General features: G+C 36.9%; 1 protein-coding gene across 8 annotated transcripts in view; it reads left to right on the forward strand.

Moving 5' to 3' along the window:
• thsd7ab (thrombospondin, type I, domain containing 7Ab) overlaps nucleotides 1-18,905 on the forward strand; it is a 224,881-nt gene that overhangs the window by 126,997 nt on the left and 78,979 nt on the right. For 5 of the 8 annotated variants that reach the window (XR_535685.1, XM_008430970.2, XM_008430964.1 and 2 more), the window contains 5 exons: nucleotides 7,526-7,681; nucleotides 9,303-9,506; nucleotides 15,419-15,613; nucleotides 15,892-15,930; nucleotides 16,215-16,250. Coding sequence is in view for 7 of the 8 variants with exons in the window: in XM_008430970.2 (XP_008429192.1) it covers nucleotides 7,526-7,681; nucleotides 9,303-9,506; nucleotides 15,419-15,613; nucleotides 15,892-15,930; nucleotides 16,215-16,250 (630 nt within the window). In the remaining variant the exon portion in view is untranslated. The remainder of the gene's footprint in view (nucleotides 1-7,525; nucleotides 7,682-9,302; nucleotides 9,507-15,418; nucleotides 15,614-15,891; nucleotides 15,931-16,214; nucleotides 16,251-18,905) is intronic. The other 3 variants (XM_008430967.2, XM_008430969.2, XM_008430971.2) reach the window with 1 other exon arrangement.

Here is an 18,905-nt window from a genome sequence, read left to right on the forward strand (position 1 = left end):
GCTCCAGCGCAGCAGCATGCAGGTGAACCAGATGAGCTTGATGAGGAGTACAGAGGAGAGAAACATAGCAGGCAGACGGGCCAGAAACATGACAAGATTGGGTGGAAGAAACAACCAACTAAGAGTATCTTTTTTTTTATTTACTTGCATTGATGGGAAAAAGTCTTTACTTTTTTGCTTTTCATTTTTCTTCCCACTAAAGGTTGGATAATTTGTCACCGAATTTAATCCTCTTCCTCTTCTGTTATCATCCTCTTCTAAGCTTTTCCTTTTCTACTGCTCTCGTTTCCTTGTTTCCTCCCTGCCCTTGTAATCTTTCCACTCTCCGATATTCTCCACTTCGGTTGTCTTCTTGTGTTTTTATTACGACTTCTTCCTATTTGATGCCTTTTCTTTCCGCTGTTTGAACACAGCATCGTTTCGCAAACAGAAAGAAAACTATTGATTTCAGCAGTGATTCAGAAGCGCTCAGTGTAGCTGCCATTCTTTTCAAATTCCAATAACTGTGAAACATTTTAATTTCAGGAGAGTTACAACCTCAAACTGGAGTTTTTCACTCAATCTGAGCGCTGAATTTTGTTACAAAAAGTTCTTCATTGTGTTTAAAATGGAGGAGTTGGAGCTTCAGAGGGACTGAAGAAGGAAAGACTTTGTTCGCACACAAACAGAATATAGATGCAAAGTGTTGGTGAGCCGTTTTCTACCTCTGCAGACTGCAAGCCACAGATGCAGGAGGGATTCCTGTGCAGTGCTGTCAGTTTTATCTCGCAGGAGAGTGAACTACAAATGGACTTACAGACAAGCAGAGAACAGGGATGTTTCATTTCTTCACTTCAACGCTAGTATTACTTTGGTCTTCTGTTTAATATTCACCATTGTAAAGATCGAAGTGAGTGATTCCCCAGTAATGCATGGATTAACAGAGGATCAACAAAGTTAGCATGTGACTTTCAGCATGTTCTTACTGGGAATTAGACATTTTGCATTTCAAAAGCCCCTCGTCTCTCCACAGTTCTCAGGGAACGATGGTTCAGACTTTAAGCTCTTAGATGTCTTGTTGAAACAGCTGGCGATGCTTTTACTGTACGACTACCTGAATAAGGAGCGTACGGTGTCCCGTAGAGGACATGGGGGATTTTTTCTTTTGCATTACCAAACGTATTGCGTTCCCTCACAATAATGTACTGGTCAGTTCATGCGACATAATCGAGTCTTCCTGTTATACAGGGATTATCAGTCGACGTCACGTTGCGTCAGCAGCCACTCTACTGCACATGTTGCCTTCAAAACACAACTAAAAGTACATTATTCTAACTACTAGAACTATTTACAATTAGGCTACTAACATCATTTAGAACTCGCAACCCCTCTAATTGTGAACAAACTAAGAAATAATTTTATTTGTCCTTTGCACGCTAAATATTACTTCTTTTTTTTTTTTACGTGAACAAAATTGCTAGCAAGTTAATATCTGACGTTTGGGGCCATTTTCTCTCGTCATTCATCAATTCACCTGGTTTTAATGCTTACGGGTCTTAAACACGCATCTCATTGATTCAGTAACATAACTTATTTTATCATGATGTGATAAACAGTCGCAGTCCACCGACCGACAGTATGCTAACTAATGTTAAAACAGCAAGATTAATAGATTAAACCAGCAGGTCTTTGTGTAGTCAAGTTAAATATAAGGTTTTTGTAAGGTTTCTTCATCTATGTTAGTGTCTCGTTTGTGAGATATTTCAAGTTTTATATCAGTTTCTTAAGAATAGAAATGCACCACAAAGCTATGTGCAAAAAGCAAAACAGGTCAATCATGGCATTTCTGTCTCTTCCAAGACATAAACAGAAACCAAATAAAAAAATCCAGACTATTTGGAGTATTTTTATTTACTTATTTTCACAGGGTAATAAAGTAATCTGACAGTTTTGATTGTGTCTTTTTCCTGTTGGTAATCTGATTAAGAAAGTTTTCATATCCAGTCCCATCTCAGCCTTACACAAACATGAACATGCAGTAATAGAGTGATTTTCAATCTGGTTTTTTGCACCAAAGCGTTAAGAATGTAGAAACTTGTGTCTTTAAAGATATTTGCCATTTTAAATTGCCATTTGTGACTGTATATAAAATAAACCAGCGTGTGTTTTGCTTATTTATTGCAAGGGAACGAAAAAGAAAAAATTCCCCCCATGTCTCCAAAGGGCTCCATAAATAAAGATATTTAAACTTTTATTTTTTTGTATATTCACACAGCGTCTGATGCCTTCAGACATCGGCTTTATGTGAGTTGGATTCACTTTTAGTGTTCTGGTTTACAGAACAGATGGTGTCAATTCAGGCTGTTTTGTTTTCCTCTGAGGCTTGTAATTAAAATAAAACACGTCTTTTCACGGTAGCAGGTGCTGATGAGGACCTGAGATGTCACGAGTTGATTACAGGCACTTATTTCAAAGCTGCTGTGATTATTTCAGAGAAAATGACAGGGTGTTTATAAAAGTGTCTTGTGAAATAATTTGGACAGCATAGTCATTTTCTGATTTTACAAACAGCAGAAGCTTATGTACTTTAACGTTTTAACAGCGTCGAGAAAAGAGCCGCCAGGAATGAGACGTCATTTTTTGCTAACTGTTGACCCTTTGCCCGTGACGTCACGCTGTCAGAACTCCGCCCACTCCGCCATGACGGACGTCAAAACAACCAATGCTTCCTTTGACGCTGGTCTAAAAACGGAAATCTGTAGCCTAACATCGCTCCGGTGTAGTTGATTTCTCTTCAGAAATGGTCATAGAGCCTGCATGGTCGGCTGCAGAAAAAAACTAGGATGCAAACCAAACTTATTTTATTTTATAACTTTTAATAAGGAAAGATGCGTCGGCATAGCAGGGCGCTAATCATAACAACTGTCAGCCCTCGATGTAAACGTGGATTTCCAGCCAACACGTTTTACAAGGTAAGATTAACGTTCATATACTTGGAATTAATTAATGTCACATGCTGTTTTTATTTTAATTATGTAAAGCACTTTGAAATGCCTTGCTGCTGAAATGTGCAGCAAGGCATTTCAGCAGCCTGAAATGCCTTGCTGCACAAGGCATTTCAGGCTGCTGAATTGATTGATCAATCAATTTTATTTGATTGATCAATCAATCAATCAAATAAAATTTGATTGATTGATTGATAAATATTACTTCTTTTTTTATCGTGAACAAAATTGCTAGCAAGTTAATATCTGACGTTTGGGGCCATTTTCTCTCGTCATTCATCAATTCACCTGCTTTTAATGCTTATGGGTCTTAAACACGCATCTCATTGATTCAGTAACATAACTTATTTTATCATGATGTGATAAACAGTCACCGTACTTTTACTTTAGTACTTTTATGTACTTTTACTTCATATACACATATACATAAGTAAATATTATTAGAAAGATATAAAATATGGCATTTTGGAGGAGGTACACGTGTGACCGTTGGTAACCATGGAGACCGAGCTGCACCGGTAACCATGAAGACAGAGCTGCACCGTCATGTAGCCTAGCATGTACGAAAATAAACTGGTTAGCATCTCGTTTTTTTTTTGTACGTTTTTAATGTTGCTCCGATGTGAGGATCACCTGCTGTTTAGGACATAGCGACATAAATCATGTGGTGTGAATTAAGGTGGGTGGAGGTATGGGTCCCACCTGACGTGCTTCTAAGCTAGCAGTTTCCAACTTTTATAAATCCCGCTGTCCATAAGCCACAACCAGATGTGTTGCGTTCACAGACAAATTAGCTCGACTCAAACAAGTAGAAGCCACGAATTAACTGGCAAAAACAACTTGGGAAAACAATTTCAGTCGCTCTGTTCAATATTCCCAATCCTCATTTTTGACGTCCGTCATGGCGCCTAAAGAAAATGGATGGATGGAAACATAAAATGTACATTGGTTATTAACCAATGTACATTTGATATACAAATGTACATTTGTACAAACTGTTCTTCAAACTGTATACAGTTTGAAGAAGTATACAGACCATCTATATTCCAGAAAACCACAAAACCTTACCAAGTATTTTGCTAAACGTGAAATAAAAGAAAACTTTTCAGAAAAATATTGGAGCTTGGTATAAGTAAACAATTCCTTAATATTAATTAAAAAAAAACACTAGTTCCATTATTTCACTTATAAAAAGAAATGTTTCCCTATGTTAAAAGTGAAATAATCTGTCAGTGTAACTCATACTTTCACATCAATATTAAGGAATTGTTAAAACAAGCTCCAATATCTTTCTGAAATGTTACTTGTAAATTACTTTCATCTTATTTTGAGTGTACTGAGGTATCTGAAGACAAAAATTCATTTTAACATTTTCCTCTTTTTGCAGTCTAGCAAATGTCACACTTAAGTGTAATATATTCTGCCTCAGTTATTTATGGCATGTTTGTTTAACCAATTTAGCGGAAATGTTCTAAAAGTACATATAAAAAATATTTTAGCACAACTGGAGATTTGAAATTGTCTTCTAAAATCATGTTTTGTTTCCAGGCAACATGAGCTGAAGCAAAGGTGTAGTTCTGCTTCTGCAGCATCAGATAAACTTGTGAGGTTTTAAGATGGAGGATATCTGATAAAAAAAGCATAGTTGGTTTTCAGCAAAAAACCTTTAATCCCACCTACCTCAAAACGGCTGCTTAAATGTCAGGTCTGCTTGACACTCCTGCACCAAACAACCTTATTTTCTTTTCTCTCTCAATGGAAGATTGAAGATCATGTGTGTGGGAATCAGTATCAGGACATTTTGTTATAGATATCATTTTGTAAGTCACCTGAAACTCCTCCTTTTCTCACTCTCTCTTTGCTCAAGCCTTGGCATTAAAAGTATTTTGAGAAAACTAATGGACTGTAAAAAAACACAATTTGAGGTAAAGCAGAGAAAAATATGGGAGAAACTCAACTGTTCAGATAAGAAATAATTGGTTGAGAAAACATATTATTTCTGGAATCACAAACATACTCTTTACTGTTAAATTAAGTTTAAATAACCTTTAAATCAGTTGTGGGGATCTTACTTTTACTATACTTCCAAGCTGCTTTTACTTCAGAATTTCACATTTGTAATTTGACCCTTTGCTATTTCTTAATAATTTTCTTTTTTATTATTATTATTATTTTAAATGGATTAAATGTGATTTAAAGGTACAACTGTACAGGCTTGTTTTATCTTTGTAAAATAGTTCTCAGAAGTTTTATTTAAGGATGCACATCGACCAGGTGGGTCTTCAGACTGAACTGGACAGGAACAAAAATCACCTGGATTTTCACCCTAAAAGGATTTTTAAGTTATCAAATAACACTATTCTATTTTCTGATGATGGCACATTAAAAATATCTGACAAATTACCTCCCTTACTTATGTGTGCATTCCTTATAATGTTTCTAAATTGATAATTTTCTCTTGGTTATAGAGTAATTCGAACATTTAGTGTTAAATGAAAAAAAAGATATTAAGATGTGGAAAAATTGTACCATTTGTATAAAACTAACCCTTTTTCAAACAGCTGTTTTTGCACTATATGTGTTTACAGTTGAGCTCAAAATGATTCAAAACAAAATTAGATTTAAATCTGGTAATAAATTAGGGTGACGCCAAACAGGCCTTCTAACCTCCAAACATTGAAATTAATTCAATATAAGTCATAGAAATTCTCATAAAAATGTGAAAAAAAGCAAAAATAATATGCTTATTTGGTTTCATACCAATCGAGAATTTTCCACTGGTTTTATCTCTATTGAGATGCTGATTTTTTTTAAATTAAAATAAAAATAGAAAATGGATAAATTATTGTTTAATTGATACCCTTTTTGTTTGGTTTATATCTTGAGATAAACCAATTATCTCATTTCATTTAATTCCAGAATTTTTTTTATATTGAACATTGAATTAATTGAATTGAATGAAATTGATTGGATAAAGGTATGAATGACATTGGGCTTAACTGTCCTAATCTCATTGTTCAATTTGTCCCAACTGTTGTTGTTTATTACAGCAATTATTTTGTCACAAGACTGCTTCATTAGATTAGTAACATGCCCATTAGAGTCTCTTTCAGTTTAATTACATTTCCAAAATGTGAAAAACTCTTAGATATTTAAACTGATATTCTTTAGAACTGAACGATGCGTACAGCGTTGCTAGCTATGCAATTTAGCTGCACAGCTAACAATTTAGCGATCTGAGTGCAGCTGGTATAAAATCACAGACTGACAGGAATTATGACATCCATCTAATCCTAAACAAAGATACCACCAACAACATGAGAATGTCAAGATCAAACACTTGGAATTGGATTGGGTTCTCTATAATTTAAAGCTTCTAGATTGTAAGCCACACTGCAAAAACACAAAATCTTACCAAGCTTTCTAGTGGAAATTTCTTAGTAGACTTGAAATAAGACAGAACTAACTAACTACTCAGCAAGATAATAGGAGCTTGTTTTAGGTAAATAATTCCTTTAATATTGATCTAAAAATACATTCTAGTTCCACTGGCATATTGTTTCTCTTACTGCAAGACATTTAATAGCAAGAACATGTTATAAGACAAATAGTTGTTTTCTTAATCAATATTAATAGATTATTTACATACACAAGCTCCTACATCTTTTTGAAAAGTTACTTCTAAGTGTACTAAGATATTTGCACCACAAACCAGACTAAAAATACTTGATATGATTTTGTGCTTTTTCCAGTGTAGGTGTAATTAAAATTGCACAGACAAGTTCTTTGTGACAAAGGTGAACAACTTTAAACTGCAGCTTTGGTTTAGATGAGTTTCTATTCCCAAGTAAAACCTCAAACAGCGACCAGACGCTTTATTGTCGAATATTTGGAGGAATATTTTGAAAAAACTAGCATACTAGTAAAATATGCAAACATGATTATCAGTGTCTTTCAAGAACATACGTTTGTTTGTTTGTTTATTGCATCTCTCTTTGATGCTGTGCATGCAGGTAGCATCTGCTTTCATAGAAACGTTGCGGTGATATTTCAGACCGCCATCCATTTGCAAGATGCATCAAGTGAAGGAGTTTCTAAATTCAACATGGCACCATGAGGGAAAAAGAAGCCAAATTACACCTAATAGAATAAACATGAGCCAAGACAGCCTCCGTGTTCTGCTGCACCTTAGTGTTGCATTATATCCTCTCTGCATCTCCACTGAGAGTCAGAAAAAAGCAGAGCTCCACCATGTTTCTAGTTGCTATCAAGTTGCTGCAAGAGATAATCATTGCTAATTTATCATTCTGACATGCTAACAGGGAGGGGAGAAACCAAACAGAGGGATAATAGCATCTACCTCGCAGGCATGGTTGTTTTTTTTCCCTTCTGATGCAGTTTTCAGCTTCTCCCTGTGGGATTTTTTACGCCAATAATGAGTAAATAATTGTTTTTGCATCCTTGTTTCCTGGTCCAATCAGGTTTGTTTGTTCGTTTTTCATGCTGGTTATTTTGCCCTTTCCTTTTGCTGACCTGCACAGCCTCCCGCCCGATGGAGAACCAGCTGTGCACGGGCCCGATCCCAAACAGATCCCAGCTCTGCCAGATCCCCTGTCCCATCGACTGCGAGGTGTCGCCCTGGGGGGCCTGGGGGCCGTGCATCTTTGAGAACTGCAACGATCAGACCGGAAAGAAAGGTACAAATATCAACTTTAAAGGGTCAGAATTATGTGAAATGGACATTTTTAGCTTTATATTGTGTTATGTTATTCCCTCATCTAAATCTTACCTGGAGAGTTGCTTTGATTCTTTCATGCGTGTTTGAGAAATCCTTTAATCTCCAAGGCAACCATTCAGCTGCACAAAGTGCCTGGGTGGATTTAATATTTTAAGATAATGTCATCAAACTGACAAAACATTAAGTTATGTGCAAATTCTGGCATTTTAAAAACTGAAATAAAGAAAATGACCACAAATAAGTGCAAAACAACACATTCAGGGAAAAGAAACACATTTTATTATATTAAACTCAACATGTGCCTCCAGTGACAATAATTATTTATATATCTTATAGATTTTATCGCTTACGGTTATATTTGCATTATTAATATTTAACACCTAGAATGAAGTAGTTGTCAAATAATAAGCATTTCCTCTTTGGGGATCAATGAAGTAAATTCTATTCCAATATTTACTGCATATTATTACTCTCTAAATGGCACAACAGGTTCATCAGATAGAAAATAACATTAGGACAACAAAGCTGGTATGAAAAACTGAGATCTTATGCATGTTTGTGTCTCGTATGTTTTTGGTTAAAATATGTTTGTTTTTCATCGAGTTGAAAAACAAACATTCAAATAATATGTTTTCCGCACATCCAGAAATTTCAGTAAAACTTCTGGATGTGCAGAAATTTTACTCAAATAAGTGTAGCAGTAATTCACAATAATATTACTAATTTAGAAGTAAATAGTATAGAGCAGTAAAAATACTATTTAAAGTTATCACTCTAGTAAATGTAATTGAATAAATATTATGGCTGGCAGACAAATGCGTCATGATGCAAGTGTTTTATACCTATATCAATATATCAATAATTATGGATTAGTTTTTTGTTTCAAATTTCTGAAATACTGCCGAACTGGATGTGTGACCTTATCCAGTTTTCTCTCTACGCTGTTGTTTTTCTTTTAATTTTTAAGCAGTTATGAGGCAAAGTGGGGAAACTTTAAACTGCTGCTGTGCCAGTTTCTCAGCAGGTCGTTGCTAGGTAACCAAGGAGTGAGTGAGTTGCTAGGTAACCAAAGAGTGAGTCAGAGTGGATTCCACCAACTTTGCTTAGCTGGCTGTGAAAGGTTGAGCTGAGCAGCTAAAGTCTTTCCTCTGCCTACATCTCCCAGAATGCTGTGCGGTTCTGGATCAGAATTCAGTGAATATTCCAAATATTGAATTGATTTTGATCACACGTCTATTGTGATTTATATTGTCACTGATTTATGCTTATATTGATGATAGACTGTATTCAAACCAATGGAAGGATATACACTGCTTAAAAAAATAAAGGGAACACTTAAACAACACAATATAACTCCAAGTAAATCAAACTTCTGTGAAATCAAACTGTCCACTTAGGAAGCAACACTGATTGACAATGGGGACCCTCGTCTGGTCAATCAGTGTTGCTTCCTAAGTGGACAGTTTGATTTCACAGAAGTTTGATTTACTTGGAGTTATATTGTGTTGTTTAAGTGTTCCCTTTATTTTTTGAGCWGTATATTTAGAAGTCTTTTTTTTTTTTTTTTTTTTTACCTATAGGCTTCAAACTGAGGAAACGACAGATTACCAACGAACCAACCGGGGGCCTAGGAAGCTGCCCTCACCTTGTGGAGGCCATGCCGTGTGATGAACCCAGCTGCTACAAATGGCAGCTGGTCAGCCTGGACAGGTGTATTCCTGATGACGGGAAGCAGTGCGGCCCTGGAACTCAGCTGCCTCAAGTTCAATGCATCAACAGTAACGGTGAGCGGAGGCAATTTGATCTCATTGTCCGATCGGATGATGGGATTTTCGCAGAGTGATGAGATGATGCGCAGATGGCAATGATGCTTTATTATGCTGTGTGTTTTCAAAACTGTGAGTCATTTGTTCAAATTAAGCACATCCGTCCTCGGAGACGGCGTTTCATGATTGACATCATCAAGCAAACAAGCTCTAATTTGCCCATCCCTGTACTGCGGTGATTTTTTTTTAAATCCACCTCCATTTGTCAAATTTAAAAAAATGACACACAGGCCAGGCTTTGCAAGAAAAACACCATATTTCTCAAGGTCACCTATCTGCTGACCCTCCGGCTTTTGGTGGACATTGACGTACGTGAGGAGATTTCCATTACACAACTCCTCTTCCCCTCATCCTTCCTCCCTCTGTCTTTTTTTTTAAACCTCTCCTGCTTTAACGCTTGCTTGATTCAGCTTTGCCACCCGTCTCCCTGCTGTCTGTCTCATTACAGTTTCCTCTCTGCACGCACAATTAAACCTCCTTCTCAGTATATCAAATCAGTGCTCAGAAACTCTGGGAGTCGGAGTAACTTCCACTCTTTGCTGCTTTACATTATTACAGCTTTCTTTTATTACTCCTGATATCTAAAGGTAATGTAATTAGCTCTGCGATAGCATAAGCTGCATTTCCATTATGAATACGCACAAAATGTTGAAATTTTGCTCATATAAAAAAAAAAATAAAAACAATTTAACAGTTGCTGTGTTTCCTTTAAATAAGAAACACATTTAAATCACATGAATAAGTTTGTCCACGCGACAAATCATTAAAGAGCATGCAGCGCCCTCATCCTCCAACCACTTCCTGTTGTCTTCTTTGTTGTTTGTGCCAGTGGCAACACCTGGTTGTTGATCATGTGACTCTTATGATGCAACAAAAGTGTTTCTATTTCACTAATTTTGATACAACCAAAAAACCAACTCATCCTAATAAAGTTTTTATTGAAAAATGTGATTTTTAAAAAAATAATTGGCGTTATTTTCAAAACGCCTTAATTTCTGCTCTAAATATGTTGTTCTTTCAGCAAATTGCATGCTTTTGAGTCTGTATACTCTAGTTAACAATTAATCGATTACTAAATTAGTTGATGACTATTTAAATAATCGATTAATCACGATTAATTCGAATAATCAAATTAATCGTTTCAGCCCTAATCCTGACTAGTACATTTTACCTTTGGAAAATATGAACAAATTGTGCATCAACTTTTGAATATCAAATAAACAAATGAACTATTGCACTTTATTGGAAGTTCCAGACAAATCACACACTTCACACAGCATTCAGACGGTTGTATTTTAATGAGTGGAGCGGATCGTGTGAGCGGTTTCATTAGTTTTAATGTGTTATTTAGAGTTCAGAGTGCTGTACATTTGCTTCAGGCTCCTATCTTGATGGTTGTGTTTCAGTTCACCTGCCGTAACTATGCTGATGAGAAACTAGACGCATTTTAAACAGCTTAAGGAATAAAGCCTCGAATTATTTTGGCTGTCCTGAGTTTAACTCTTCTGTCTGATAGAAGGGGCTGCAGGGACACATGAATAACGAATAACAAAAGCACAAGAGTGTATCTTCACTTTCCTGCCTCTACTGACGTCACTATATGAGAAAATCATGCAAAAAATATCATTCAAAAGCACAAAATTTGATTGTCAATAGGATTTTTCTCTCTTCGCTATGAAACAAAAGAACAGACTGGATGATATATAAACTAGTGGGCTGCCAGTTGTGCCTATGGTAAAACTACATTTTTTAAAATCTTATGATCATATTTAATTGGGAAAATCTGTAGAAGTGTAAATGATTTAGAAAATGGATTTCAATTGGCTTAATAACTATAGCGATTAGGACTGAAACGATTAATCAGTTTAATCATGATTAATCGATAATTGAAATAATAGTTGCTAACTGGATAATATAGACTCAAAAAAAGCAACTGCTGAAAATAAAAAGTTTGAGTGTGTAATCATAAGAATTGAGCAACAATTTTTAGAGACCAGATTATATTTGAAGTTACATTTCAAAGTAAAAGGAACAAATAAAAAAAGGAAGCGATTGGGAAGAGCAGTATTAATCACAAAACCACAGTATCATCATTACTACCATCATTAACCATGAGATTAACACAAATGTTACTTTTAGAAGAGTAAAAATGGCAATCAGAATATCATCATGGTAATTAATAAAGCAGGCAGCTGTTGGCTTTCAGGTTATTTACAAATCTCATCTACATAAATGTTAATTTTATGCTCAAATGCAGTTACTTATAAATAAATCTAAGCAGTTTATGTATAAAATGTTGGTGCTCTGTACGGTTTTACCTGTAGAAACGTGTTTTTTGTTCTTCTTTCTCTGTGACTTCAGCTGATTGATCTCCTTCACATCTGATGAGAATTGATTTGTTCTCTTTGGATTTTCGATCTGCTTTTCGCCTCGGCAATTTTTCACTGCGACATTGTGGCCGCGTGTTGTGTTTTTTTGTTGTTGTTTTTTGTTTTTTCACTGTGTGTGTACCAGTCATAAAAACCCCCAGAAAAGGCCACCCAGCCAGGCCCCAGACAGCAGGCGAAGGTCGATACAAATGTTATTGAAACTGGCTATTGATATTCCCAAAGCTGACTGCTTGGCCACTTAGTCGGGGAGCTTTTTCTTCTCTGCATACAGAGCGTTGAGGTTTCTGCCCTCATAGTGGGTGGTTCTGTTCATTCATGCGTCTTTGTCGGAGCCTGAGAAATACGCAGGTCCCTTGTCGTTTCTTATTTTCATGCTTTTCCGTTTCAGTCATGATGGGTTCACTGCGTCTCAGTCAAAGTGACATCTCAATATAAAGTCGGCTGCAGTGAGGGTTTTGGTTCAATTCAGTCATGGAAAGGTTTGCATGTATTTTTTAAGAGTATACATATCGCTTAACCACCTGATTTATGGCAGAGTATCAAGTAACTCACTCAGATATGTGGGTTAATATAATCCACTTATAGCGGCTACTAGGAACTCATCAATAAAACATGAACAATAGCGATGAAACACAGGAATCCTATGTGAATTTGCGCCTTTCATGTGAAGTGCCCCCATTTTCATGGAGATTTCTTGGAGCTAAAGGTCCACCACAATGAATATTTTATCGAGAATTCATAATAAAATACTGTATGCATGCTAAAGTGAAAGAAAATATTCTTTATCACTGGATGAAAGCAGAAACAACAACTTCAGTCAGCCTAGAAATATCCTACATGTTTCTGCACTGCAAAAACAGAAACTCTTACCAACTAATTTCAGCCTGGTTTCCAGACATTAAATTATATTCTCAAATCTTTCATTAAACATTATTTCCATATATTATCCAGTAATATTTTCTGTTTTTAATATCCTCATCTGAAACATTTGAACTCTCGGAATAAGAAAACTTTGCAGTCAAATAAAAATAACAAAAAATGACCAAATTTCTGACCTATAAACTTTATGTTCTAAGGTACCAATAATACAATGAGTTATGTAAGATTTTTCATTATTTTAATACTGACCCACTCAATAACTGTATCTCAATACATCTGTGTAATCTCCATAGATTATTCTCTTCTTTACAAATCCACTCTTATGGATTTCTTTTTTTCCACTGATTCATAGAGAAAAGAATCAGATTAACCCAAATCCTGCATATCACATGCAAATGTGTACATTCAAGAGATTACATTTATTGTAGATTCTGCAGGAAATGTTCAGTCAATAATATATTGTAAATCTTTTTAACATCTGTTTAATGATTATCTATCTCAAGTAGTCAAATTGGAGATTTCTGAACTGCTGAGTAGTTGTGCACTGTATTCATATGGGGGTCTAAGCCTCCAATGTAAATTGAATTAAATGGAAAAAAAATGTCAGATTACAGAAAACGGGAGTATCTGCTGACCTTGTTTTCTTGTACATTCTCATCCTGGACAACTAGTGCGACCTTAGTGTCTATGTTTTAAATGAGGGGTGTTTTAATTGATTTGATATTAAAATTTTTCTCTAAATGCAACCAAACGTTCATTCAAATGCAACTTTGCAAGCCAAAGAGGTCAGCCACCCCGCAGCTTACATTTGCAAAATCTTTTTTTTTGTCCATCAACTCAGCTATTTTTGTGCAGCAAAGTGTTTTGTTTGAATAATGCAGTTGGCTAAAGGAGTCGACATTTTGACTGTTAAACTTTCATTAGTGTCTTCTGAGCAAAAGCAGCACAAACAAAACTTTTTGCTGCAAAAATGTAGTTGAGTTGATTGACACCAAATTTGTCTGACTAAACAAGTTGGGGTGTGGATTTGGTTAACCTTTCATGACCTCTGGTAACTTTTAATTTATTCATATCTTTAAAATGACACAAATATAGCACAAATGTTTGACAATAATTTTGCTAGATTTAGCAACATCAGAGAGCAAGTTGTGGACTAATTTTCCTCAGTGTCTTATAGATATAGTTTGCTGAATAATGGTCCAAACTGCATTTTGACACTAATCCTCTTATTATTCTTATTACTTTGCACTAAAACTCAAATGGCGACTCCTCACTTTCAAGAGAAATTGTAGTTTTAATTACACTTTACACGCCACCTCATTAATACAGAGAAATGAAGGAGCCATATTGTCATAATTACCAAACATTTACACAGACTTAGGGTAATGTTGCTACAATTAATTTGTTTTCCCTTATCTCCCGAATGTAGCCGTTGATATTTGTTACCTGAAAAGCCAGATGGCAGCTTGTAAGTTGTAGAGTCTATTGGGAAATAAATCGCCCACAACAGGAAATTAAAAGGAAAGCCACCTGTCTTTAATTTAAGCACAAATTTGTTTTTCATCCATTTCTTTCATGTTAGGTAAACTCAAATGACTCCATGGTCTGACTCACAGATGGGAGCTGATTTAAGTGGAAGCACTTTACATTTTAAGTCCATGTTTTTACTCCAAATAACTTCATATATTAACTATAAATGGTGTTCTCCTGTTTCTTTTTTACAGCAAATAACCCCAAAACAAACAGCCTCTATAAGCGTTTAGTTTTCAGCATAGAAAAATGGAAAACATCCAAATGCACTTGAAGTGTAATAGACTTAATTCGAGTGGAGATATTTGCTGAACAGCTCAAAAAGATTTTTTTTTTCTTCTTCTCAAATGAGACTTATTATGCAAAATTCACATTTTGCACCTTTATATCTCCATTTGTATTTCTACTGCTTATAAAAATAGTACCAACCACTTAAAAAAAACATGCAGTTGGTTAATATTTTGTGGTGCCTGGGAAAATTGGCCGTTTAAAAAAGCTCCAGATTAAGGCACATTCTGCAGGCATTGCCCGTTACCTAGCAACACCAGCCGAGCCCAGCCCGTTACCTAGCAACCCAAACGGAGCTCCAGCATGGTTGGTCAGCTGATTTTGTAAGCGCTGCACAACGGCTGCTGGAAAAGACAAAGGCTTTGTTGTCGATTTCCCATTCAGAAACAAATTGCTGCTTTATGTTGCACCCATTTTTAAGTTTGAGTGTAAACGTTGAGTTGGAGGGCGTGGCCATCAGAAGTTTATTTGGATTTGAAGTGACAAGACGCCCTAAAACAGCTCATTCTAATTGGAACTCAGACTAAAATTTAATTATCTAAGAATGATCTTCTGCAAAAAATTTAACGTGTTTTGTGTAGCCCATAAACCTGCTCTAACCTGTTAAAGAATGTTTAATATGTCGCCTTTAGCAAGAAGATTCAACTGGTTAATAAACCAACGCTGTTCTAAAGGTTCCCAACCAGAAGGCACAGTTTATGTAAATCAAAATTTTTGTAGTAAGTTGTAATTACAGTTGTAACATCGCTGGTTCTGACCGGGTTGTGTCTGGTTTTTCTCCAGGGGAGCTGGTGGACAGAAGCCTGTGCTCCTCCTCGGCCGTTTTGGAGCCCGTTTCCTGCGAGGTGCCCTGCGCCAGAGACTGCGTGCTCAGCGACTGGACGCCGTGGTCGACCTGCTCCCAGACCTGCTCCAGCAAAACCGTGGAGGGCAAGCAAATGAGGACCCGCTCCATTCTGGCCTACAACGCTGGGGAAGGTGAGTCCGCTATGAGAAAACATTCAGATGTCGCCTTTTCCAGTCGTCCTCTGCTGTCAGCCGCAGAGTGTCTGATTTCACACTTGTCTGCCTTTGCGTTTGTCCTTATCTCACAGTCTGCTTATCTGTCCCGATGATTATTTCTGTTGGTCTGTCTCCTCGCCTGACACTCACTTTTTATCTCGCTGTCGGATCTTTTCTTGTTCTTTGGAGTTTGAACCTGTGTGTGTTCTCCTTTTTGTTTTCTCTCCTCTCATCTGGGTGTGCGTTCTGCTCAGTCACTGCGATGGTTGTGGCGTGGATCACAGTGATGGAGGGTAACGGTTCTAATTAAAGATTCCTGGTAGCTATTTTAAACCTCTAGCTATGTGTTTGCATAAAATAGTTGACTCGTTTGGAGCTCAGAAGAAATGTTGTCCTTTTAGGCCCCTTTAGGGGGAACTTATAATTGATTTTGAATTAATTCAGCTTGTTGCTGCCTAATTCAGTCAGGCCTTGTTGGTCTTGTGTGAAATAGCCTGACTGTTGTTCTGCTGCTGTGGTATTAGTTTATTCGGCTTTAACCTGCCATAATAACATTTAAAATCTGTTTTTTATCAAGGTCTGTCACGGGTGCCCCAGTTCCCAGAACTTTACGGTAATATTTGACTCTTATTAGACTAGATGTAGCTTTTAGAGGGACTATGACTTCATTAAATAACTGTCTCTAATCTTTGTGAATATACATACTTAAGAACAATAACTAAAAGAATCCCTTTCTATCTGCATATCAGATTATCTGATTAGATTTCGAGATCCCTGGCTGATTTTGCAGCTTGTCTATTGCATATTAATAAAGGAGAAACTTGTTGGAACTGCAGGAACCACTCAAAGCGTAAGACGCAGGGATCATATTAATATGCAGCCACCCATGTTTGCACGGGACTCTGTGTTAATTAGTGCATTAATAAGCAAATTAATGACCTAATTAGCATAACTGCCTATTCTGTGGTGATTATGGAGGGACTTTGGAAAGCCCTAAGTGCTTCTCACTGTTTGACACCCATCAGGATGAATGATGCTCAAGATTCATGTTAAGAAGCCATTTGTGAAGGAGACGCAAAAAGTAATTATTCTTGGAAGCGTTTGCCATTTGCGACAAAGAAATGCAATAAGAAGGAGCAACATTTTGACTAGTCGTGTTTAAAAAACAAATACGAGATAAAAAACTTGTTTGAGTGATCGATCATCAGGAAACTTAAAGGAGATGCAAAATTCAGATTTTGCACATTTGTACTTCCATTTGGGTTTCTACTGCTTCTAAAACCAGCCCAACTGCTCAAAAAAACAACAAATAAGCATCCAACCATTTTTTGGCAATTATTTCTTGTTTTTTGGTGTCTGGAAAATGAGTTGTTGTCAAAAATCAGCTGGTACTGTCAGTTATCTAGCAACCCCAGCAAAGCCCAGCCGGACACCTAACAACCCAAGCTGAACTCCAGCATGTATGGTCAGCTGGTTTTACCTCTGTATGTGCTGTACAATGGCTGGTGGAAAAGACAAATGTATTGTTGTTGACTTGCCATCCATAAACCACTTCCCGAATTCTTGTTGGTTGTACAGAAGGATCCACTTCTGCTTTTCCAAGATGTACGGATGTATAATGTATAATATTACAGATGTTTGCAACCATTTTCACGTGCGAGTCTAAACGTTGAGTTGGGGGGCCAGGAGCTTATATGGATTTAAAGTGACAAGAAACTCTAAAAGAGCTCATTTTGATTGGAACTCAGAATATAATCTCATTATCTACGAAGGATTTTATTCAAAAAGATGTAACAAATATGCTTTTTGTAGCACATAGACCACATATGTCTAACTTGAGGCCCAAGAACCAAATCTGGCCCGCCGTAAAGTTTTTGTGACCCACAGGGTCATGTGAATAGAACCTTGAAAATAACCCTGTATCTTTAAATAATATTTCATCAATCAAATGAAAGAGTTTTCAACTTAAGAGGATTAGGACCACACACACACACACACAAAAAAATTCTTGGAATTTTTGATTTATTTATTTTTTCAAAATTATTTATTTTTCTCAGAATTTACCAGAAAGTCCAAATTCTAAAGAAAAAAAAGTCAGAATTCTAAGAAAAAAAGGTCGAAATTCTTACCCTTTCTCAGAATTTTGACTTTTGATCACAGGAGACTAAAACCAGAGTTTTTTGTTAGGTTTTTTTTAAGTGGCAGTAATCGTCTTCCGTAGTTTTCTGTATTTGTATCCTGCCAAATTACATCAATGTGAAATGATGTTCAGCATTATCTAACTTTAAGAAGTCTTTACTGAGTGCAGAAGCGGCTATTTACTAAACTTTTAGAGGTTTGTTATTGGGTTTTATCAATACATTCTACTACAACTGGAAATCTGGAGTTTGAATCTTGAACTAAAAATGACTGTGACATTACTGCCATAGACGAGTGTGTGGACGAGTCTGGAATAATAGAAAAACAACAATATTTCCGGCCTTTATTCCCCGTCCTGCTGTCTGTTTGCTGCAGTTGTCTCATTGTTGGTTCTGATCAGCTCCTTTTTATCTTCTCACCTTTCTTTAGCGAAGCCACAGAGTTCAATATTCCCTGAGAGCTGCTTCAAGTGTAATTTAATGTCCCACCTGCAGCTGCTTCCAGCTCATTTTCACATGTCATGTTCATGTTGGGGCTGTTATCGCTCAGTCCGCTCCGGTTTTCTGGCACAGTCAGCAGGAAGGAAGTCGCAGAGATCTCGTTGTAGTAGTTTGGCTCCAGTGTGTGAACGCCGCCTCTCTATTCAGAGCTGGCTGCCTGACAACTCCGACAATGAACTGCTGCTGTGGAGGACTCTCCGCCCTGCGATACCTCTCAATCTGTGCTGAAAGCTTTAAGTGTCTGAAGCTCTGCTCCCAGTCCGTGACTGACTGCTGCCTCACCAGAAATGGAGGGAAGACTGTCAGGAAGAGAGAAACAAGTTTGGAGATTTTAAAACCGTGTGAATAACGCAATTAAAAGTCCAATAAACAGCTGGAATTTGAATTTATGGAGTCCATCCATCCATTTTCTTACACCCTTGTCCCTCAGTGGGGTCGGGAGGGTTGCTGGTGCCTCTCCAGCTAACGTTCCGGGCGAGAGGCGGGGTCACCTGGACAGGTCGCCAGTCTGTCGCAGGGCAACACAGAGACACACAACCATGCACACACACACTCACACTCACACCTAGGGACAGTTTGGAGAGGCCAATTAACCTGACAGTCATGTTTTTGGACTGTGGGAGGAAACC

Source organism: Poecilia reticulata, linkage group LG16 (assembly GCF_000633615.1).
Source record: "Poecilia reticulata strain Guanapo linkage group LG16, Guppy_female_1.0+MT, whole genome shotgun sequence".
In the NCBI taxonomy this organism is placed as follows: domain Eukaryota; kingdom Metazoa; phylum Chordata; class Actinopteri; order Cyprinodontiformes; family Poeciliidae; genus Poecilia; species Poecilia reticulata.